Below are 25908 nucleotides of genomic sequence, written 5' to 3'. Positions count from 1 at the left end.
GTAGAATTCAACTGTGAATCTGTCTGATCCTGGATTGTTTTTGGTTGGTAGGCTATTAATTATTGCCTCAATTTCAGACCCTGTTATTGGTCTATCCAGGGATTCAACTTCTTCCTGATTTAGTCTTGGGAGGGTGTATGTGTCCAGGAATTTATCCATTTCTTCTAGATTTCCTAGTTTATTTGCATAGAGTTGTTTATAGTATTCTCTGATGGTAGTTTGTATTTCTGTGGGATCAGTGGTGATATCCCCTTTGTCATTTTTTATTGCGTCTATTTGATTCTTCTCTATTTTCTTCTTTATTAGTCTTGCTAGCGGTCTATCAATTTTGTTGATCTTTTCAAAAAAAACAGCTCCTGAATTCATTGATTTTTTGAAGGGTTTTTTTGTGTCTCTATCTCCTTCAGTTCTGCTCTGATCTTAGTTATTTCTTGCCTTCTGCTAGCTTTTGAATGTGTTTGCTCTTGCTTCTCTAGTTCTTTTAATTGTGATGTTAGGGTGTCGATTTTGGATCTTTCCTGCTTTCTCTTGTGGGCATTTAGTGCTATAAATTTCCCTCTACACACTGCTTTAAATGTGTCCCAGAGATTCTGGTATGTGATGTCTTTGTTCTCACTGGTTTCAAAGAACATATTTATTTCTGCCTTCATTTTGTTATGTACCCAGTAGTCATTCAGGAGCAGGTTGTTCTGTTTCCATGCAGTTGAGCGGTTTTGAGTGGATTTCTTAATCCTGAGTTCTAGTTTGATTGCACTGTGGTCTGAGAGACGCTTTGCTATAATTTCATTCTTCTACATTTGCTGAAGAGTGTTTTACTTCCAACTATGTGGACGATTTTGGAATAAGTGCGATGTGGTGCTGAGACAAATGTATATTCTGTTGATTTGAGGTGGAGAGTTCTGTAGATGTCTATTAGGTCTGCTTGGTGCAGAGCTGAGTTTAATTCCTGGATATCCTTGTTAACTTTCTGTCTCATTGATCTGTCTAATGTTGACAGTGGGGTGTTGAAGTCTCCCATTATTATTGTGTGGAAATCTAAGTCTCTTTGTAGGTCTCTAAGGACTTGCTTTTTGAATCTGGGTGCTCCTGTATTGGGTGCATATCTATTTAGGATAGTTAGCTCTTCTTGTTGAATTGATCCTTTTACCATTATGTAATGGCCTTCTTTGTCTCTTTTGATCTTTGTTGGTTTAAAGTCTGTTTTATCAGAGACTAGGATTGCAAGCCCTGCCTTTTTTCTGTTTTCCATTTGTTTGGTAGATCTTCCTCCATCCCTTTATTTTGAGCCTATGTTTGTCTCTGCACGTGAGATGGGTCTCCTGAATAGAGCACACTGATGGGTCTTGACTGTTTATCCAATTTTCCAGTCTGTGTCTTTTAATTGGATCATTTAGCCCATTTACATTTAAGGTTAGTATTGTTATGTGTGTATTTGATCCTGTCATTATGATGTTAGCTGGTTATTTTGCTCGTTAGTTGATGGAGTTTCTTCCTAGCCTTGAAAGTCTTTACAATTTGGCATGTTTTTGCAATGGCTAGTACCGGTTGTTCCTTTCCATGTTTAGTGCTTCCTTCAGGAGCTCTTTTAGGGCAGGCCTGGTAGTGACAAAATCTCTCAGCATTTGCTTGTCTGTAAAGGATTTTATTTCTCCTTCACTTATGAAGCTTAGTTTGGCTGGATATGAAATTCTGGGTTGAAAATTCTTTTCTTGAAGAATGTTGAATATTGGCCCCCACTCTCTTCTGGCTTGTAGTGTTTCTGCCGAGAGATCAGCTGTTAGTCTGATGGGCTTCCCTTTGTGGGTAACCTGACCTTTCTCTCTGGCTGCCGTTAACATTTTTTCCTTCATTTCAACTTTGGTGAATCTGACAATTATGTGTCTTGGAGTTGCTCTTCTCGAGGAGTATCTTTGTGGCATTCTCTGTATTTCCTGAATTTGAATGTTGGCCTGCCTTGCTAGGTTGGGGAAGTTCTCCTGGATAATATCCTGCAGAGTGTTTTCCAACTTGGTTCCATTCTCCCCATCACTTTCAGGTACACCAATCAGACGTGGATTTGGTCTTTTCACATAGTCCCATATTTCTTGGAGGCTTTGTTTGTTTCTTTTTACTCTTTGTCTCTAAACTTCTCTTCTCACTTCATTTCATTCATTTGATCTTCAATCCCTGATACCCTTTCTTCCAGTTGATTGAATCGGCTACTGAGGCTTGTGCATTCGTCACGTAGTTCTCGTGCCTTGGTTTTCAGCTCCAATAGGTCCTTTAAGGACTTCTCCACACTGCTTATTCTAGTTAGCCATTGGTCTAATTTTTCTTCAAGGTTTTTAGCTTCCTTGCCATGGGTTTAAATTTCTCCTTTAGCTCAGAGAAGTTTGATCGTCTGAGGCCTTCTTCTCTCAACTCGTCAAAGTCATTCTCCATCCAGCTTTGTTCCATTTCTGGTGAGGAGCTGCACTCCTTTGTAGGGGGAGAGGTGCTCTGATTTTTAGAACTTTCAGCTTTTCTGCTCTGTTTTTTCCCCATCTTTGTGGTTTTATCTACCTTTGGTCTTTGATCATGGTGACGTACAGATGGGGTTTTGGTGTGGACATCCTTTCTGTTTTTCAGTTTTCCTTCTAACAGTCACAACCTTCAGCTGCAGGTCTGTTGGAGTTTGCTGGAGTTAACACTTCAGACCCTGTTAGCCTGGGTATCAGCAGCGGAGGCTGCAGAATAGCGAGTATTGCTGAACAGCAAATGTTGCTGCCTGATCGTTCCTCTAGAAGCTTCATCTCAGAGGGGTACCTGGCTGTGTGAGGTATCAGTCTGCCCCCACTTGGAGGTGCCTCCCAGTTAGGCTACTTGGGGGTCAGGAACCCACTTGAGGAGGCAGTCAGTCCATTCTCAGATCTCAAACTCTGTGCTAGGAGAACCGCTACTCTCTTCAAAGCTGTCAGACAGGGACATTTAAGTCTGCAGAGTTTTCTGCTGCTTTTTGTTCAGTCTTTTTTTTTTTTCTTTTTGAGAAGGAGTTTCGCTCTGTCACCCAGGCTGGAGTGCAGTGGCGTGATCTGGGCTCACTGGAAGCTCCACCTCCCAGGTTCACGCCATTCTCTTGCCTCATCCTCCCCAGTAGCTGGGACTACAGGCACCCGCCACCATGCCTGGCTAATTTTTTTTATATTTTTAGTGGAGACAGGGTTTCACCATGTTAGCCAGGATGGTCTCGATCTCCTGATTTTGTGATCCACCCACCTCAGCCTCCCAAAGTGCTGGGATTACAGTCTTCCATAAATTTCTTCATGAGTTCATGAAAAGTGCAGGAAATTGGTCTGTAATGTTTTACTGTGGGAGTGGAGAATCTTATAAGAGTAAGGGTAGCCTATACAGAATAGTTGAAACCTGCATCTGCTAGAGGTTAAATCTTACAAAGGACAGGAATTCTGCCTATTTTATTCACTGCTATATACCAAATACTCTACATATTGTCTGATATGTAATAGGAACTTAAACTCTTGATGAATTAACAAATTCTAAAATTAATTCTTCGGATCAATTGTTTTAACTTAACACAACTAAGACAATTTTTGCATTTTTCTTAAAAATCCCACAAGTAGATCATCAGCAAATTCAGATGAATTCAGATGAATTGAAGAAATATAAAACCAAAGCAATGAAAATCAGTATCAGCCTTTATCCTGCTAATCTTACCCCTGTTCCCAGAGGCAATAGTTAACATTAGTCTGCCGATCATTTCAATGTATTTACAGACATTCATAAAAACCATAGAAATATCATAACTTTTTCTTACTCTATGTAAATGGGATCATTTTATATGTACTTTTCTACATCTTGTTTTTTATCCTTTAACAATACATTTTGAAGATCTTTTCACTGGAGAAAATATAGCTTTAACTCATTTGTTTCAGCTGTTCCATAATCTTCTGTACTAAAAATACATATTAAAATTTATTTAATTATTTGCTATTAGTGGGCATGTAAGTATTTCCAATTATTTGTCATTGCAAACTGTACTGTTTTTAATGCCCTTGAACACATTTCTTGGTGCATGTGCTAGTATTTCTTTCAGATAGCTACTAAAAATGAAATTGCTGTATTGACAGGTGTGCTCATTTAAAATGTTTATGTTTACTATAATATTGGCATCCTAACACACTGTAACAATTTGCATTCTCATCTGTGAGTGTGAGTTCTCCTCACCAACATTGAATATTATCAATCTTTCATATTTTCTTCATTAAAAAATATTAGGTTAGTGTAAAAGTAATTGCTGTATCATTTAATTTGCATTACTCAGCGATTTGTCAGATTGAACCTCTTTTAAATTAGTTATATACTATTTATATTTATTCTTATATAAAGTGCATCTTTATGTGTTTGGCACTTTTTGTGACAACTTTGTTGTATTTTTCTTATTAATTTCTGGGTGTTCTTTGTTATATTCTGTATATTCATCCTGTGTCATAGAATTGGCAAATACACCTCCCCATCTCCTGCTTGCTTTTTAACTTTGGTTAACTTTTGACTTATAGAAGTTTCAATTTTGAAAAGGTATTCTGACTTGACCTCTTAGAGTTGGCCTAGCTTCCTTCTTAAAATACTTCCTACCTTAATTTTCCTTAACACCATACTTTCCTGGTTTTCCTGCTAACTCACCAGCAACTTTTTCCCAGTCTCTTTTAGAGGCTCTTCCCCTCTCTCTGGCCTCAAACTGTTGGAGTTCTTCAGGACTTGGCTCTTGATACTCTTCTCAGACTATGCTCTTACTTTATACATTCACTATCTATAACTTTAAATACAATCTTCATGCTGTCAGCTCTCTCTTTGATCAATATCTCCAGGACATAACACTCCTCTGAGATCCAAAGAGAAGATCCAGTTTGCTTCCTTGACAACCCCATATAGGTATCCCTTAGAAATCTTAAATGAAATGTGATGCAACCAAAACAGAATTCTTAGCTCTGTACTCTTACCCCCTGTATTGGCCCATTTTGTGTTGCTATAAATGAATACTTGAGGCTGGGTAATTTACAAGGAAAAGAGGTTTATTTGTCTAATGGCTCTACAGGCTGTACGAGCATGGCATCAGCATTGGCTCAGCTTCTGGTGAGGCCTCAGGAAGCTTTTACTCATGGCAGAAGATGAAGGGGGGTTCATACATGTCTCAAGACAAGAAGGGGAGCAAGAGAGAGAAAGAGAGGAGGGAGATGCTAGACTCTTTTTAACAACCAGATCTCACAATAACTAATAGAGTGACAATTCGGTGTTCCTGCAAGGAGGACACCAAGCCATTCATGTGGCTTCCACCCCCATGACCCAGACACCTCACACTAGGCCCAACCTCCAACTCTGGGGATTACATTTCAACATGAGATTTGAAGGGGATGAACATCCAAACTATCTCACCCTCCAACCACAAGTTTTCTGAGTCATCCCTATCTCCATAAATGGAATACTCTTGTATCATGTTACTAAATCAAGACACTTTTTCTGTGGCTCTGAGGGAGAGCTAACATATTAGAGGGCAGGCTTAAGGATTTAAAAAGAAACCAATCAGCTGGTATTGAAGAGATGGAGCTAAATAAAAATAACTGTAAAATTCAACCATGGGGGCAAAATATAAGTCATAAAAATGTAAGATAAATAAATTCCTAGCTGCATGTATAAAATTTAGAATTTTATAGGCATGTCTTCATTTTCCTCACCCAAGGCAAACATTTAAAAAGTACTGGACAGGTCACTAGAGACCTCTTTCCATTTTATTAATAATAATGATTATGATTATGAAACCTAACATTATTCCAGAAAAGAATGTTTGTTACTATATTTGAGAACCCTAAGTCCATCATTTGCATCTAATTTTTATAACTCAAAGAAGTAAGGTATTATTATCATTGTCATTTTAGAGATGAGAAAATTGAGTGTTAGGGTAAGTGACATGCCCAAAGTCACACAAGTAGTAAACAAGGAAGCTGGAATTCAGACCCAACTGTTTCTGACTTCAAAACTCAGCCTTGTCCAGCCACTTAGAGTCAGAGTTAAGATTACAACTTTCCATGATCACCTTGACTTTTTGGATAAAGTTGATGAGTAATTTTTTAGTCTATCAACTCTACCATTTTGTTCATATTTCTCTAGTTTGCCTTCAAACCATGGAAAACATTACTTGTTCAAATGAAGGCATTTTCATACTCTTTTTTAAAGGAAATAAGTTTAGATCAGATGGACATATTCTTATTAACCACCTGTTGACTTCTATCTTTGGGTACCCATTGATTAGTCAAATAAAGAATCAATTTAAAAGAAGTTCATCTCAGGATTGGGATCAAACTCTTCTTCCTTTGGTTTTCAGAACATACCTTTTTCACATTTCTTCAACTTGGGCATTTGTTCTTCTCTATTTCTGCTGGATAGCAGTGACCTGTTTACAGCACTATTTCTCATGACATTCATACTGCTTCAGAGTATACAATTCCTTACTTAATTCCTGTCATATCAAGTAATCCTTGAGGTGAGAAACTATGGCTTCCTCTTCTCTAGGAACCGTATAGTCTCTAACATAGTATCTGCATAACAGTAGATGATCAATTGATTGATACATTTTTGCTGATGAAAGGTCTTCCTGATTCTCTTCAGATTTATGAAGGATTAAAATACTCAAAATCGAAAATTAGGTTTTCTTTGTTAAATCTTCCCTGATATCCTAAAAGGTATAGAGAACTTAGTCTACAAGATTCACATTGAGAAGACCCAGTTCATGACAACACTCTGATATTGTGGGGCCTCCTTCCTTTAAAGTCTTTTTGACAAAATGGAATTTTACTTTTCCAAGTTGAATTAGAAACAGCCAAGCCTGGCCTCAATGGTTTAGAATCACAGGTCTCCCAAGCTTGGTCCTATCCTTATGGCCCTTTGATTTACATGCAATTTTATTATTAAATAAGCAAATGGGTAGCCAATGAAATAAAATATGCTTTTGAAAGACAGTCTTACAGGGTTTTGATTACTAAAATTGTACTAACTAGTGTACACAGTAGCAGAGATGTCTGCAATTGTGTTTGACTATTTTCTGTTGGACAAGTGTCTTTGGAAATATGCAACCCACGATCAAAATAGAAGTCAAGACAGCATTTGGTTGAATGATGACACCATTTGTCTAGACATATAGGTTACATAGTCTTCTAAATATAGCTTCTAAACATGAATTATTATCATATAAATGTTTTGAGGGCAATTTTAATTTGTCTGCATGCATGTATTAGAAAGAGGCATAATGCCAGTGTGTGAAATTCTAAGAGGTTCATCAAGTGTGCAAACTCGGATTCTCAGTGAATTTGGAGCCAGCCTCTTTGTCCTTGTCTCATCCTTCATCTTGTTCTGCAGCTGTGTTTTCCCCACCCACCAATATCTGTCTTAGTTTTATAGAAATCACTTTTCCCACTCTAGGAAACCCATAGTGAACATAGTGGCAGAGAAGAAAAGAAATAACTTAATGATAAAACATTAGCTGCATTCCTACTAAAGTGAGGAATAAGACAATGATGTCTTATCATCTCTTGTGGTCAACATTGTACACACAAAATCCAAAGAACAGAAAGAAGAAATATGATATACAAAAACTGGAAAAAGAGAGCAAAGCTGCCATTATTGATTAACCATCTGTATGATCTATTATAATCATCTTCCAGGAAAATCCACTGTAAACTGTGAAAAGTAATAAGATATTTCATAAGGATGGACGATATGAGATAACACTCAATCCTCAGTGACTTTCCTACACACGAGAAAAAACCAATTAGTATGTGAATTAAGCAAAATACTACTGTGCCACTGCACTCCACTCCAGCTCGGGTGACAGAGCCAGACCCTGTCTCAAAAAAAAAAAAAAAAAAAATTACCATCCACAGAAGCAATAACTAAAGTTCCTTAAAAAAATGTTTTTTTAAAAAAGTATAAGACCTTTATTGAAGGAAACTTTAAAACTTTACTGAAGAAGAGCAGATAAATTGCTAAAGTTTCATTGTGGATAGTAGAAGAGGTGGCTGTAAAACCCAGATTTTGCTTTTGAGGTTATAGGAAGCCCATCAGAACTCCAGGTTTGCAGATTCTGGAACTCAATTTATTAGGTTCTGAAGTTTGATTCACAGGAACTATGTATTGAGCATTTAATGCAGAAGGCAGCATGCAGCAGATATAAACATGAACCACTGAAGCAAGGGATACACCGGCAAGATATTACAGTACGGTGAACATCACTGCAGGTGTACACAAGGTTTATCAGGAGCTGAGGGAATTGCTAACAAATCAACAGTTTCCTTGTCATTACTGGTGATGGGCATCCAGTCTCTGCTTGAACTCCTGCAATGAGAGAAGCTTCCCATCTGAGCAGCCTGCTCAAAGGTTGGGCAGCTCTAGAGCTTGAAAAGTTTTCCTAATATTGAGTAGAAGCCCTGTGGCTTCTACTCACTAACCCTCATTCTGCCTTGAGAAAGAGAAAAACAGGTTCTATCTCTTACGTTAGGACAGCACTTTATGCATATTTGGCCATAGGTTGTTTCTGAGGCTTTTGTTTTTCTTAATAAATATCCCAATTTCTTTTAGTGCTCTCTGTGTACATATTATTGTTGGAAATTTGGGGAGTGCAAATATATTCCCTTATTTGCAACTTTTATTTTTATTTTTCTTGATCGTTTTTCCATCAAAACATGATCAGCGGATCACTCACATTAGAATCATCTGGTAGCTTAGTAAAAACACAGATTCCTGGGTCCCACTCATTGAATCAGTGCAGGGCTTGTAAATGACATTTTTACTAATATGACTGTTATGCATATTAACAGTTTAGAGCCGGGGTCCTAGACTTTTGTGGATCAAAATGGTCCAAGTTGTGCTAGCATTGATTGTGATTCAGGGCTTCAAGTTATGACACATATTAGAATTCTTAGGTTCTTATAAAATTTTTTTTGAGGCAGAGTCTCACACTGTCACCCAGGCTGGAGTGCAGTGGCGCGATCTCGGCTTACTGCAACCTCCGCCTCCTGAGTTCAAGCAATTTTCCTGCCTCAGTCTCTGAAGTAGCTGGGATTACAGGTGCCGGCCACCACACCTAGCTAATTTTTTGTATTTTTAATAGATACAGGGTTTCACCATGTTGGCCAGCCTGGTCTCGAACTCCTGACCTCGTGATTCACCCTCCTCAGCCTCCCAAAGTGCTGGGATTACAGGCTTGAGCCACCGCGCCCGGGCCAGAATCTCTTAAAAGATAATAACTTTATCTAACTTAACTGGTAAAATATAATTATCAGAAAATTCCTTTTGGAAGCCTGCTTCAGTTCAGTCATGCTTTAAGCCTCTCTCCCCACTTGGAAGACATGGTATGACTACATAGTCTTGTGACCACAACAAGGTGGCAGGTGGTAGGAACAAGTCATATTAGTTTGATTTGAGGTTCTTTGGGGACTTGCTAATGGGGTTCTTTGTCCATTGGATAAATACCAAGGACCTTGCCAGTCTTGCAGCCTGTTGTATCCTCAGAGCCTAGTAAAGTGCCTGGAACATTGTAGGACTTGACAAGGGGATGAAAAAATGCTCTGTCTCTACTGGCTTACCCTCTCTTCTGTTTAACTGTCTCCATGATTATTAGTTCAGATAACTGAGGGCAGAAAAGGGACTAGTGGTGCTGACTGTAACCTTAGAGCAGAAAATTTCCGTGTACAAAATCTGCTAAAGATTCCAGTTTGGGCTTCTTTGGTAGATAATCCCCATCCTATTTCACTCCTTCATTGTCAAAATAAAACAAAATAATTGATGTGAATTTGCTTTGCTAACTGCAAAGCTCTGTCCACATGAGAGTGATAATTTTAAGAACAGACTATTTATAAATTAGGCAACACAGCAGAGATTGCATGCAAAGTTTAGCTTTGGAGATGGGTTTCTCTGCTCTTTCACCAGGCTTAGATTCTTCCCCAGTTTCCAGGTTCAGATCTTACTCAAACCTAGGACACTTACCCAATTCCTGAGAAGTCTGAGAACTTTTGCAAGCACTTTCCAAAGAATTTATTGCCTATCTAACTTGGTTCTTGGCTATCATCCTCCGTTAAACACTGTCAATCCCTGTGATAAACAGGCTGTCCATTGACTTGAGATCTCTAGATCTGTGTTGTCCAATAGGGTAACCACTAGCCACACGTGACTATTTACATTTTAATTTAACCAAAATGAAACACAACTAAAAACTCAGTTTTTTAGTCACACTAGTTATATTCCAAGTGTTCATTAGCCACATGTGGTGAGTGGCTCTTGGCTTAGATATAAATGTAGAAAATTCTCATGATTGTAAAAAGTTTGTTTGACCAAGCATCTCCAGAGCTATATGTGCCTTCTCTCTGGAAGGAGGCAATACAACTTTCTCTCAGACTCACTAACTCTTGTTATCAGCCAATGCTCAAAAACTAATCAACCAATTCTATTGGATGTGCTATATAAATCTTTAACATTTCCATGTACGACATTAGTGTATTCAGATTTCTATATGAAATCAATAGAGGAGAAAATGTAAACATAGAAAAAAAGTGAAAATGAGTAAGAGGCAAAGAGAATGAGCTTCCCCCCAAAACACAGCAGAAGAAAAAAAAATCTGGGTTACAGCCCCTTGTTATTTCCTTTATAAATAACAACTATGATAACTTACCATATATTTTTTGTTGTTGTTAACTTGTTTATTATCTGTCTCTCCAGCCAGACTGCCATCTATGAGGGCAGGTACCATGTCACTTTTATTCCCTAAAATTTCCCCATGGTGCAGAAATTGCTCAATTAATATATTTGTTAAATAAACAGATGTTCTTATACTTCATTGTTCATCTGGACTGTGCATGCCAGAATAAGTTTCCACCACTTTAAAAAATATGTGTTAATTCCGTAACTGAAATATTTGTTTGTTCACTGCAAAACCACTTGTTAAATTTTGACTTCAACACATCAGAATTCCCCTTTTAAATAAAGGTTTTCACACTGTGAATTGGAAGATTTTTACCCATGGATGAGGAAATGATTTAGAGTTGATTTACTTTGGATCCTCAGAGGTTTCTGCTAATGTCGGAAAGTTGTTTGACATTTAAAAGCCATCTTATGGCCTTTACCTTGAACTTTAGAGGTTACAATTGTATTCAACGTTTACCTCATTGTTTTGAGCTAAAACAGACTTAATCTGGGTATATCAAAGATGGATGAGGATGACCTTCCTTTGTCTCCATTAACCCCTACCAGGGCAGACTACATAATTTGCTGGCCAAATGCAAAATAAAAATACACGCCACTTGTTCAAATGGCAGGAAAAAGTGTTCTTAAAGGTATTAAAATTTAAAGCCTTTCTTTTTTTTTTTAATTCACTCCCTCCCAACTTGTCTTGGTGTTTTTTTACTTGCTAATTACCTTTGTTCTAGTTAAGAAATTTTTAAAATTATTAGCACCAATTTATCATTCATTTATCATTGATACATAAATCAATTTATCATTCATTTATCATTGATACATGAATCAATTTATCATTCACTTTTACATTGTGCAATGCCAATTTCGAATGGAAATAAAAGAGCATTTAACTTGTATGTGGAATTATCAAAATTATACAAATCATGGTAGGTAGTTCATACACACTTAAGTATTTTGTTTTTACCAGAGTAGTGCAGAAAACTAACTCAACTGCTTTTATTTCACTTTTTGATACATACACATTCTACTAATATTCACAAATTCAAGAATAAAGTTATTAAGAATTTCAAGATGGCAACAGCAGAGCATTAAACCTAGGTCTGGATTCCTGTATATGCATTGGTCACATACCCATAAAGCCGGCCTTGGTCCCCATCACAACATGAAGTAATCTTTCAGAAAACACTGTTCTTGTTGAGATCACACCAGGAAAATAGCAAAATAAAAACTTCAAAAGAACACCAATGGTCTCATCAAATACCCAGGATTAGAAAAGTTAGTGCTGTTTGCAAAATGTACCTGCTTCTCAGAAATATGTTAATCGGGTGGCCTAAGCTTCTCTCCAGGATGCCCACTTCTAGGCTAATGTGTTGAGGCTGAAACATTATCCCCTCCATTGAGATTTACTATTCAGGAAAAGTTCCAGCTTCTGGCTTAGTGGAAGGTGACCATTGGTATGTAATCAAAGGGCCATCCCACCCAGCACAGTGCCATGGCTGCAGGTGCTGGAATCTGGCCCACCTGGGTTTCAGTCCTGTCTGAGATCTACCATTTAGTGTCAATATGACCTTAAGTGTTTGACCAAACATCTCCAAGTTTTTTTCTTCATCTGTAAAATGGACATAATATTAGAACCCATTTCATGGAGCTTTTGTTAAGGTTAAATTGATTACATCCGTTCAGGGATATGCCAGTTCCTGTTACACAGAAAGCACTCAATGAATGGAAACTGCTACATTGTTATCATAAGTATTTGCATAGCATCATTCATATCCTGGTAAAACATCTTCCTCCAGGTCTCCAGTTATTTTCTCAGCTTCCTGATAAGAATTTCTTAAGAAATGAGTCAACAGAAATCTCCATGTTCTAAACACTTCTCCTGAAACAAGGGATGCAGGGCTCCTCTACTAGAAGAAAAGCCAGAAATAAATCAATCACACTGTTTATAAATAATTGTTTAAGCAACATGAGACAAGACTTGTTTCCTGGGTACATCATGCCCTGTGCTGAACAGTTAGGGCTGTTATTTTGAATATGCCTTCTGGATTTTAAATTACCTGTAGGCATTTCTTTGACCCAACATAAAATATACTAGCCATGTCAAACAAGTTGAGCACATTCTGTGTGTGTTTGTTTTCCCCCTTTTGCTCCGTAGGTGCACCCACTGTCAGGGTGTTGAGGTTCTGTGTACCAGCCCTCAGAGATCAGCGCTCACAGTAAAAAGGAATTATGCATGCCACCCTGCAGGGCAAGCCCCCAAACAACACTCAGCTCCAGAAATGCCCAACGTGGTTTATTTGAGGTCAAAGATAGAGGCAGTGTGATGTGGTGCCCTGGCCCTCAACCCTTGCTGCACATTACAGCCACCTGGGGCCTCTTAAGCAATACCTGAGCCTGAGCTCTGTTTGTAGAGATTCCATTTTAATTGGATCTGGTTGGGAACCAGAAATCCATTTATTTTAGGAGCTTGAGTGCGCAGCAGGGTTAACAACCGCTGGTGTCCTGGAAAGAGCAGGAGGCCTGTCTTCTAATTCCTTAGTGATCATCAGGAAGTCATTACCTCTCCCAACACCAATAAAATGAGGAAGTTGAATTACATAATCCTTTAAGTTTAGATCTAGCTGCATGTCTTAGATCACTGAGATTGTGTGGGTTTAAACCAGTAGTTCTTTATCAGGAATGATCTTGTTTACCAGAGAACATTTGGCAATATCTGGAGGCATTTTTGGTTGTCACAACATGGGAATGCTATTGGTATATAGTGGGTGGAGGCCAGGTATGCTGCTAATCACCCGACAATGCATGGAACACCCCAGAGCAAAGAATTTCCTGGCTCCAGATCTCCAGATAGTGCCGAGGTTAAGAAACCCTGCTTTAAACCAGTCCTCTGAGCTTTACAACAGAGAACCTCCTTGCCACTGCCAAGGACAGCAGGAGAGGTCTTTCAACAGTGCCAGGAGGTTCAGCCCCTGCACCATTTGGCTCTTTTTAATCCTCATATATTCTTAAGGCAAGACCAAAAAAAAAAAAAAAAAAAAAATCAGCCCTGTAGAAGGTGACTGATATGGTTTCTAGGAGGAAGGGTCCTGAACTTCTGTGGTTAGAGTGCCGGCAGTAACCTTGCAGATAAGCCCTTTCCACCAGGCAGGCTCTAGGAGCTTGTTCTCTTACAGCATGTACTTGGCGAGGACACAGACCTCCCAATTTAGTCAGAGCAGCTGTTCAGGAAGAAATCTCCTCCAAAGCACACTGAGATACCCACTGGAAAACCATATTCCCATGTAAATGTGTGTTTAGTCCATGGTGCAATGGTGCAGGTACCTGGTCCATGGAAATGATAAAAGCTTCATCTTATACTGGGAATTGACAAGCTGGAGTATGTTCAGAAGAGGGTAAATGCCATGATTTTCTCTACAGAATTTACAACATATAAATAACAGTAGAAGGAACTGGGGATGCTGAGCTTAGAGCAAAGAGGTTTTAGGTCATAATTATTGTTTTTATATATTTAAAGGGCTGTTAGAGGAAACAGGAATTCGACTTCTTCTGCATAATGTGAGGGAGAGAGGTAAGAAACAAAGAATTGAGGTTATAAGAACATGTATTTCAGCACAAAATGGAACGGATTGCCTTACTAGGGGGTTCCTAGTAAAGTTGAAGGAGAAAATTGGATGACCATCAGTCAATTAAAAGTGTTGATTGACTGAATATCAGTAACTGGAAGAACTGAATGTTCATTAGTCAACATTTCTGGGGAAGAGGTGAGTAGATTGAATAACATGTTCTCAGCCCCTTTTTTGTGATTCTGTGAGTTACAAAATCATAAGCATCATCCCACAGTGCAGTTAAGTGTAGGGGAGAGCAAACTCTACTTCAGCCAGTGTAACATTTTGTTTGTTTGAAGCTGGAGAATTTCTGGAAATATTACTAGTGAGAAGAGATATGTCAGAGATGATACTGTCAATTTTAGGGGGCCATTCTGCTTTCCTTTACTGAATCTTTGGCAATCTGGGGTTGGTAGAAAATGTAGACATTTCCAAAGGAGAAATATCTCCATAGATGATTAGTGGTAAACAACTAATTTGATGCCTGAGATTGCATTTGGAAAAAATATTGGATATATTTACTGATCAGGATATATATATACACACACACACACACACACACACACACATACATATATGTATATGATATATAGGTATATGTATGTTATATATGATATATAGGTATATGTATGTTATATATGATATATAGGTATATGTATGTTATATATGATATATAGGTATATGTATGTTATATATGATATATAGGTATATGTATGTTATATATGATATATAGGTATATGTATGTTATATATGATATATAGGTATATGTATGTTATATATGATATATAGGTATATGTATGTTATATATGATATATAGGTATATGTATGTTATATATGATATATAGGTATATGTATGTTATATATGATATATAGGTATATGTATGTTATATATGATATATAGGTATATGTATGTTATATATGATATATAGGTATATGTATGTTATATATGATATATAGGTATATGTATGTTATATATGATATATAGGTATATGTATGTTATATATGATATATAGGTATATGTATGTTATATATGATATATAGGTATATGTATGTTATATATGATATATAGGTATATGTATGTTATATATGATATATAGGTATATGTATATTATATATTATATATAGGTATATGTATATTATATATAGGTATATGTATATTATATATGATATATAGGTATATGTATATTATATATTATATATAGGTATATGTATATTATATATTATATATACATATATGTATATTATATATGATATATACATATATGTATATTATATATGTATATGTATGTATATATTCTTTGTATATATATGTATATGCATATTTTTTTTATATGTATATATAGTATATATGTATATATAGTATATATATGTATATGTATATATATGTATATATGTGTATATATATGCATATGTGTATATATATATTCTTTGAAGCTTTAATATGAAACAAATTGCTGTTTAAAGATTTCCAAGAAGGGGCTCTGGGCTGGAATGAAGGATACATCTTCTCATTCAGTTTTTATGATACTTCCTTTTTCATACAGAGACAATTAGGATCAGGACTTCAGGCTCTGGAAAGAAAAAGACAGAATCCCAATGTAGGAGGAACCAGGTTTCTGATGCAGTGGTTTAGTGTTACAGTTAAAAGTATAGGAATTGGTATTTGATGGGCCACAGTTTGATTTTTGGTCCTGCCGCTTTGAAGCTGTGTGATCTTGCATTAGTTACTTAACCTCTTGGTGCCTTGGTTTCTTCCTGTGCAAAATGGGAGCACAAGTGGTTCTTGCCTGATCAGACTGTTGCAAGACTTGTGTGAGATAGATACTGTACCTATACCTGGAACACAGTAAGTTATTGATAAATGACATTCTTGTTATAATCACCACCATCTTATTAGGCAAAAGGGCAGGAAGAGTGGTTGTTAGGACAAGATTCTTATTTTTGGAACTCTGGTTCATTATGGGAACAGGGTTTGAAGGGAAATGGTGTGGTGTCAAAATCACCATAAAGCCCTCTGATAAGAAACAGGATTGTTCCTGAGCAGTAGATTCAGGAGGAGGAGGAAAAGCACTTCAACTGCAAGGATAGGTGAGCTGTGAGAAAAGGAATGATGCAGAGTTCTAGCTGCTGTCCTGCTAGAAATGCTGTGAGGTCATCTACAAGCCCTGAGCAAGGAGACCCACTGAATATCTCTGGTTATATAAACAAACAGCTGAGTACGTTCTGCTTATATTCAACCAAAGAACCAAGAATCTACTTTTCAAAAAATGGTTTCTGAATTGTCTTTTCTTATTTCCACGCCTGTTTCAGGTTATTTTTAACAAGATTCTTAGAAACATTTCACAGTTAGAATTGCTTTTGGAGAGTTTTTTATTCTCAAAGAAATGAGAAATTCGTATTTTGATAAACCTGACAAACAAATACATTTGGCGTCTGCTCAAGTTTTTTTCCCCCTTTTCTGACTTTAGTTTTCTTTGCTGGCTGGTAAAATTTAATTGCTTCCTCCATGTGTAAATTGGGATTGCCTGCTTTGAGTTTCTGACTTTAAGGAAAGGAGTGTCTGTATATGTGTACACACATGTACACACATGTATGTATGAATATATACACATACACATATATAGATATGAATGATTGTCATATATAATAACTAGTTGCTTTAGGAATACTTTGGCTTTTTGGTTCACACTTCACCATCTTTATAATCATCATCATCTTATCTTAGGAGCTGTCATTTATTGAGCACCATTTATATGCAGGCATTGAGCTAAGTGCGTTGTATATGACATCTCATTGAGTCATCTCATTTACTCTATGGAGCACGTATTATTGTCTTCATTTTACTCATGGGAAAACTGTAACTCAGAGAGATTAAATAACTTGGCTAAGGTCCCTCAACTGGTGATGTTAGGGCCAGGATTCTAATAATTTCCACATCCCTTTGTTGTTAACCACTAAACCGTACTCCTTGATAGTTAACTCAAAACGCCTATAAAATTTCAGAATTGTTGATTCTTAGACATGGAGAGGGCTTCAGAAGTGATCTGGTCAAATGTCCCACCCAATGCGGTGATATTTTCTCTCACTTGCCTGTAAGCAGCTTTCTATCAATTCTCCTAATGAAGGATAGCTCATTATTATCCAAGGTAAGGCATTATATTGTTTGACAGTCCTAGTTGTTGCAAAGTTTGGTCAAATTTTACTTCTCTGTATCTTCATCATAAAAGCTTATAATCTTCTAGCTGGAAGTGATATGAGAGCTCAAACAGTCCAGTGGTTATCAAACACTTTTGGAGGATGTAGCTATCTTTTCTTCAAACGGTATCTCACTTGGAAGTGCAAACAACAAAAATAGAATTGCTTTGAACAAAACAGGTGTTGGTGTGGAGACATGTGTACACAGCATCATGACCATTGCCCCATCACTCCTATGACCACTCGATGAGGTTATTGGTTGAAGTTTTGTTAAAAATAACCTGAAGTAGATTGCTGACCTCAATCTATTACAGACGAGAAAATAGAGGCTCAGAGAACTTAAGAAGTTCGCTAAGCTAATGCAGCCACATCATCAGAGGAACAAAGATCAGAACCCAGGTCTCAGAACTCCTACATCAATTTCTCACTTACTCATTAATTCTTCCACTCATTTATTATCTTTTTATTACATGCCTAATAGGGTACAGACACTGTACTAGGCAGAGGGGCTCCAGCAAAGACCTAGACAGGCAAGATTCCTGCCACTAAGGAGCTCACAGTTGAGCTTTTATCTTCTCACTTTTTCCTGATGGTCTAATTCCTGCCCTTGGAATGCACACACAGACACATACATTCAAAAGTTAACCAGACCATCCTGGAAGACTTCTACATTCAGTCCATTTTTTGAATGACTTTCTAAAAGGGTGAGTTCTAGAATTGAACTGAAAGGCTATTCACACATTTTGGTGATTTTAGGATGCTCTTTCCTTGACAGAGTTGCAAATTATAAATTATTTTCTCTGCCTCTGGTTTTCTTTTGGGAATATGTATATAATATAGCCATAAAGGGAGAAGCTGCTTCATGTTTATCACTCAGGAAGATGGAAAGGCCATTCAGACATGTGGGATTTTAAACTGCAAATGCCAGCTGGATTGGGTTGTAACAGGATAACCTTGAGCAGTACAGTGGGACTTGCAGTGGGCAGAGAGGGAAGGGCATATGAAGCCCTTCTTGGCCTGATCCAATCTGGTTTTCCAGCTCATTTCCCTCAACTCTCCCCGCTGCAGCCCAACTCCCCTGACCCAACTCTTTGTGCAATAAACATACAAGATAGGTCAGCTTTTCCCAAACAAATAGTGAATTATCTTGTCTCTGGATCATCTCTGCTGCCTTGAATGCTGTCTCACTTTCCAGCCTGGCACAAGACTACTCATTCTTCTAGGCACAGTTCCAATAGAAGTTCTCTAAACTTTCGTGCCCCACTTTCCCCTCAGTCTCTGGGCTCTCTTACCACCTGCTTGCCCTTCTCTTGGAAGCTCAGCTTATCCCTCAGTATCTTAAGTATTCTTTATGTACCTGACTCACTGTCACTCATACGGGCAGCTTCTCAAGAGCACTGTTTAGGGGTTGAGAATGCCTGTTCCATGAAGGTGCAAATTTAGTGAAGTTGTTTCAATCAGGCTCTGAGTTCAGATCCTGACCCCACCACTCTCTAGATACTCTACCTGGGGAAAGTTACTAGGATTCGTTCCACTCAGCCAGAGCCTGCAAATAATAAAACCCATGTGATAGGATTATTGTAAAGTTTATATGAAATAATCCGTGAATTTCTTAGCACAGTAGTTGACACATAATAAACATTCAGTAAATATTGGCTGTGTTTAAAACGTACTTTTAAGGTATTTTCTCCTAGATATTTTAGGTTCTTTTATATTGGAATACTATAGAAAAAGCAGGTAGATAGTCTGACTCCCAAAGATTCGGAGTTTCAATCCTTTTTTTTGCCATTTAGGAACTGTGGTAAACAATGGAAAAAAGTCATGAAAGGATATTGATTTGACCTCTTAGTTCCATGCGCATATTGAGAAATAGAGAAATAAGTACATTGCGATTAGAATCAGCCACACCTGATTTGATCTCGCACTTTGGTGTATTGAAACACAGACATATCTGAGGCTGGTGATGGGATTAAAGGGCCCTTGGGAATACATTTTATCCAGAGGCCACAATGTTAACATCCCAAACTATGAAAGCTCAGCTTTCTGCAAGCTTCAAAACACAGTAGAAAGATCCTAGAGCTCATGCCCTGCAGATGCATTGCTTTATGTCCTTGCCAAGACACTATGCTTTCTGCAATTTAGTTTTCTCATCTGTCTGATAGTGGCTTTTGTCACTTGCATGCTACTTTCATGATTTTTTTAATCATATCACCGCTCTACCCATGCCATGCTATTATTTATTTACTATTTTTCTTTAAATATGTTTTAAATCTAAATAAACATATTTGTAAAGGAAACGCTGTATCATGACCTTAAATGCAAAACTATATAGAGAAGATTATTTTTAATACAAATGCAATGAAAGTAAAACAAAGTTATTAAAATTTAACTTTATCTTGTTTTTTTGTCAAAGGCTTTGAGCCTGACACCTGCACTGTGTTTGTTAGGTATTAGAGACTTGTTAAACCAGAGCAGGACCACACTGAGTCAGAATGACTGAATGAATAATTTGAATCCCCTTGCTGTCATTCAGATTATTTAATGCTGTGCCCATTGTCTGAGATGTCACTCACAGAACACATCCTATGTTTGGGAAACACTTGATCTTCTAGCCTTAGTAGAATTCTGGTTGACAGTGTATCTAAAGACAATTTAAGAAATGGACTTTTAATAAGCGAACTTGCTGATAACTTATTACAAATCTATGTGCCTCACGGTTTATAGACAACTCAGTTTTTATCAGCTAACAATACCCAAGAATTCTATTTCTCATCACATGAAAAGCACCTAAAAAAACATTGCTCTGTGCATCTCTTTACATTTTTTGCTTTCTCATTTCATAATCACCAAGTCTCTTCTCATCTGTTTATCTTCAATGTGATGAAAACCAATAAATACTTCCTTGTCCACTTTGCTGAAATGCATGTTTTATTTTATTGTTTCCATTCCTTTCCCTTTGGGAGCAGGGACTTCTAACTCTGGCCCCTCTGACCTGCCTGTGATTTCTCTCTACTGCCTATCTCTAAGCTCGCTCTCTCTACTGTCTCTATCTCTAAGCTCGCTCTCTGGTATGAGTAGAATGGCTGGAGGGAAATCTCATACACCTGTGTGCGTAAGGATCAGCTGAGAGCAGTTTTTTAAAATGCAGATTGCCGCTCTCTCTGCCTCACTCCTGCCCTCCTACCCTCACTGTCAAAGGTCTGGTCTGGATTCTGGGAATCTGTATTTTATACAAGTACCCAATATAGTTCTCATGCACATAGCCTCTGGACCTTTGAGAAAGATGACTTAGCAAGTGATTCTCCTTCTCCTCCTCCTTTTCTTCTTCCTCCTCTTCTCCTTCTTCCTCCTCCTATTCTTTCTTCCAGAGAACAAGTAATTGTAAGTCTGTTTCATTAACTGCTAATAACTTCGTTACAAAACTTCCCACCACATAAATGATTTCCATATTTCCAAATGAGCAGAATTCTTGATTTGGAGGGCAGAATACCTAAGTTATAGCACTAGTTCCACCATTACCCATCTATCAATCCATGCCCCTACATTACACTTTCCTCTTCCTCTAACATGGAAACAAGACTCTGTACCTTCTTGCCTTACAGATTTGCATTGAAGATTAAATGTGAAAAAAGATATGACAATGCTTTGTAAATTGTCAGGGATTTTACCAAAATGATTACAACAAGAAACTGCATTTTAAAAACTCATCCGTTAAAATATTGGAGAAAGATTCTTTTTAAATGATGTTTTGCATCAGGGATTTTGAGTGGCTCTGCCAATGTTTTTGATCAAACATATGTTTGAGGAGAGACAGTTGTGATCTCGCTGCATTTTAAGTTGTGGCATCTCAGCCCCACCCTATCCTATCCTACCCAAATACGTTTAACAGCTTTGCAATGTAATTTCACAGATTCCGAAATTGAGGTCTTTCAGATTCTTTAATACAAATCCAAAATTACCCTCCCTGTGTTTCCAGTGAAACCTCTTCCCTCCACATGGAATATAAAGTATCAGATACTAACAATAGAATATTAAAAGCCAAATTTGAAGCAATTACCCACAGCTTTGGAGAACAGTCCCACACACAGCTGGTGCCCAATCAGAAGGCCTGTCTCTGTCACCCACCATCCCTGCTACTCATAGAATCAGAATGTCAGAGCTGCAAAGGATCTTACAGATTATCCTCCCCTTCATTTAACAAATGGGAAAAGTGAGGCACAGGAAAGGGACAAAGTCATCTAGAGTCACTCAACTGGAGGCTCCAAAGGCATTAGAACCCAGGTGCCTGTCTTCTGGTTGCTACACTCTGCTGCTTTCTTCTCTGAATTAGTAGGGTGACCTTGTAGCTGGGAGTGAAAGGGGCTTCCTGAGTGTTAAAGCCATGTGCACTGAGGATGATCTTACTGCACAGGAAGGAGGTCTCTTGTGGTGCAGCATAATGTACCACATTTTTTTTTTGTCATGCATGAAGGCCTAAAAGGCAGATGACACTAAACTGCTAACTGTGAACAATTATGTAAATACAACAATGGGAACTGCAGCTATGAGCCAACTGTCCATAAGATCACTCTGTCATTATTCTCAAGTTCCCATTCGTCCTGCTGAGAGAGAGAAGGTTGTGAGTCCTTCATGGAGTTAGATGCTGGGCCATTGTCCTTTCTCCATGGCCAAAGCTATATTGATGTAACCTGGCATTAGGCATCAAATAGCAATACTGGAGTATTTTCAATCTTTATTTAAATCTCTGAAAGAATCGTACAAGAGAGCCAATATATTGAAGCTGAGTTTGCCAGTGTCAAAGATAGATAGAGAGGGAGAGAAAGAGAGAGTCAATGCAGCCCTTCAGAAACATTTCTCAAAGAACCTCTTCCTCTTTCCAATTGCTCTGGAGCCTTCCACATGCCCAACCACATGGCTTTCTTTAGCTCTGATCTTTTCGTCTTGTCTTTTATCCTCAGCCCTCATTCTTTATTATGTTTATTCATGTAGCCCCTCTCTTTGTCTTCTGGACTTTCCTCCTACCTTCGCAGGAATTTTTTCCCCCTTTACACCTAGTCTCCCTAGTTCTATGTCACAGAAAACATTGGGTTCCACTTGGCAATGACTCTTCCTTAATGGTCAGATGGAGTTAGCAGGAAAGAGTCTCATGTTAGTGTCACAGTCATATTGTGTTGCAATAAATGGAGAGGCCACATCACACTGCAGGTTTCTCACAGGTGGAACATTTATAACATGCACCCTTGTACATATTCATTTCACCCAGGAGTCTGCCATAGTGGGACAAAGAAATGCTAGAGACAGCAAGACCTAAATACTGTATCCATAGTGGTAGTTGTCAAAATGATTAATGACAATACAGTAGAACAATTACTAGCACAGATGCTGGTGTCAAAAATGACTTAAATGTAAGGTCTGACTCTGTCATTTATTAACTGTGTATACTTGGGTAAATTACTCATGCTCCCTGAAGCTCAGTTTCCTTGCCTGTTAAATGGGTGTCATACATGAATTAAGGCACATACTGCATTCAGCCCAATGCCTGGCACACCAGTGTTGCACTAATGGGTGGTTGTTTTTATCATTGCTAATAATGACAATAATAACAAATATGATACAAAGAGGATTTGGCCAATGAGAGATAAGAAATTCTTATTTTCTTTCTTCCCTCTCTCCCTCCTTCCCTTCCTTCTTTCCTTCCTTTCCTTCTTCCTTCCTTCCTCCTTCCCTTTCTTCCTTTTCTCCTCCCTTCCTTTTCAACCTTCATTCCTTCTTTTTCATTCATTCTTTTTTCTCTCAATAGATACATTCAATGAATAAGACAGATAAAAATGTAAGGGAGCATGTAAAGGCCTGAGGGCACATCTTGAGTTATCTAGAAAGTTTACACTTTAAAATGGCATGTGGAAAATCTGGAGGAAGGAACATGTAACCAAGGATGAATCAAGGATGAACAAAAGCTATGTTCAGAGCTATGTTCAGATCTAACCCAGAAATAGTTATATTTCATTATTTAGGGAAGAAATCTTGCATATTCTGCTGTAATAAGAATAGACTTCCAACTGGAAAGAAGAGAACATTTTAGGGAGAAAGTTGCTGTCCAGGATTGATGGAAAGCATTTAACTCTCTCTGAGCCAAGATGTGTCATATCTCAGGGGCTTAAAAAAACTTGCCAACAAGTCTGAATGATCTTCGTCTAGGACTGGGGAATAGGTGGAAGCCTGGAGATAGTAAACATTGCCCCAATTTTTCAAGAAACACTAAAGCTAAACTCCAGAAACCATAGACTCATAGCTTGTGTAAGTAAGATTCACTGTTGTATAATAAATCATGCCAAATAATTTCTTTATCTGCTAGGACAGATTTTCTGTTTGGCAGAGACATTTTAGCACGGCATTGGACAAAGCCTGTCAGAGTGGGTCCATTCTCAGGCACATTGAGCATTAGATGTTTGACTGCAAGGAAGCCTGTCTTGGGGTAACTATGATTCTCTGTTTTATCTTGCTCAACATTTTTTACCTTGCCTGAAAAACTAAAAGGCAGATGACATTAAACTGAAATATCTACCATTGTAGATTATTTGATCTTACTATGTGCTTGCAAAAAACTTAAGGTCTAGTTTGAGTGGGTGCTAAATAATCATATCTTGAATGTTAAAATTGCTATGATTTAGAACGATCTCAGCTGACTAAAGTGATACCAAACCAATATAACAAAGTTTAACTGAGTAAAATGTGATGCTTTATATTTTGGCTCAAATAAATAAATAAATAAATAAATAAAATCAACTATGAAGCAAGGTCATAAAGAACCTCAGGAAATGACAGCTGTTGTATCAAAAACAATCGAAGTTGGTAGCAAGCTCAATATACGCCAATAACTTATTACCATTGTTAGAAATGAACTGAATTTGACTACATTCATAGAATAAACTCAATTGATGATGAAAAGCACATGATGTAAGTCAGGCTCACTGCGAAAATTTGTGCACTTTCCTAGTACCATAATTCAAGAGAGGTGTTCAAAGGACAGTGCCCATTATGGGGAATAATCTGGAAAGCATAATATATAATGAACTATTAAAGAAAATCGGAATGTGTAGCCTGGAGTAGAGAAAACTTGGAGGATATAATCGATAGAGGGCACAATGTTGAGGGGGCCTGATAGGCGTAATAGGTCCATCAGGTAGAAGCCATATGGACACCGATTTTGGCTGAACATTTATGGGCTATTTCTAATAGCTATTGTTGCCCAAAATTAATATGGACTGGCCTGTCAATGGAAATTCCTAAGTAGAAGCTAAATAGCTACTCATCTGCATGGCACAGAGTGTTCCTGCCATGCAGGTGGGCTCTTTCAGGAGATGATCTGCAACATCCATTCCAATTCTGAGGTTCTGTAATCTTCTCCTCTCTCTAGGGATGCAGTGGAGTGTGGTGGCCAGTGGGAGAGTCAGTGTCACCCGCCAGCAACTTCTCCTTTGGTGGCTGCTCAGCCCAGTGACACTTAGGCCCCTGGGACAATGACCCAGAAGACAGCCATGCCTCCGAAAGAGAGCCAGGTCCTAAGCTGCTGCTTGTGTGCGACTGTACCCGGTATTCTCTTCACCTGAGGCCTTCCGTCCGCCGGTGCAGGAACCCGGTGCTCGCTGGGCTTTTCCTCTGAGATTCCAGCAGGTGGCGCTGGAGGGAGTCAGGGGACATAATGGCCTCCTTGTTCACTTTTTATTTCCCAACACTCCCTCTTCCCAGATTCTCTGCTCTTGCTGCGTGGTCTCTGGTGTCTCTGACATGTTCCTGTCACTCACTGTGTCTGATCTGTCTCACTCAACGTTCTAAGCATGATAGCTTGCTGCGTCCTATCTCGGTCACTGATGTCTCCAAATACGCCTTCTTTGCTGTGTGAGCTCCCAGATATCAACAAAATACTCCCTCTCTGTTCCTGTCTTAGCCAGAGGCGTCGCTCCTGTCTTGCTTACTTGCTTGGTCACGTCCGTCACAGCCATGTTCAAGCTATCCCCTGCCTCTTCTTCACCCTGTTCTGTGCCAGACGCTAACACACTTTTCTCCCTGTGTCTGGGTCCAAACGTGCATCCTCTTGGCCAGCCCCCTTGTCAGTCCCAGTTGTCCACTTGGTCTTCCTTATGTCCAATGTCTGTCCTCCTCCTCAGGACATGCTCCACTTATTTTCCATGGAAGACACAGGGTCAGAGATCTGTCAGAGGAAAATGGTCTCCACAGCAACTCTGGAGGGAAGCTGAAGACAGATAGCTTCCTCCTGGTGTCCTGGCTGCTGTCGTGTCTGCCCTGAGATGCTCGCTCTCCTGCTGGGCTAGAACAGGACGTCTTCTAAAGAGCCTTGGGCAGGGCTAGCAACATCGTAGGTGTTTATTAGGCT

The 25908-nt window shown here is 38.4% G+C and overlaps 1 protein-coding gene across 1 annotated transcript in view; it reads left to right on the top strand.

Annotated features, from left to right (window-relative positions):
• HTR4 (5-hydroxytryptamine receptor 4) overlaps positions 1-25193 on the top strand; it is a 152956-nt gene extending 127763 nt beyond the window's left edge. Inside the window, exons 6-7 of the mRNA XM_054488416.1 lie at positions 23869-23988; positions 24931-25193. Coding sequence (XP_054344391.1) covers positions 23869-23988; positions 24931-25021 — 211 coding nt within the window. The 3' untranslated portion in view covers positions 25022-25193. The remainder of the gene's footprint in view (positions 1-23868; positions 23989-24930) is intronic.
• The last annotated feature ends 715 nt before the right edge of the window (positions 25194-25908 follow it).

This window comes from Pongo pygmaeus, chromosome 4 (assembly GCF_028885625.2).
Source record: "Pongo pygmaeus isolate AG05252 chromosome 4, NHGRI_mPonPyg2-v2.0_pri, whole genome shotgun sequence".
Taxonomy (NCBI): domain Eukaryota; kingdom Metazoa; phylum Chordata; class Mammalia; order Primates; family Hominidae; genus Pongo; species Pongo pygmaeus.
The sequence above is the reverse complement of the archived record's forward strand: the minus strand, read 5'-3'. Positions and strand labels throughout refer to the sequence as shown.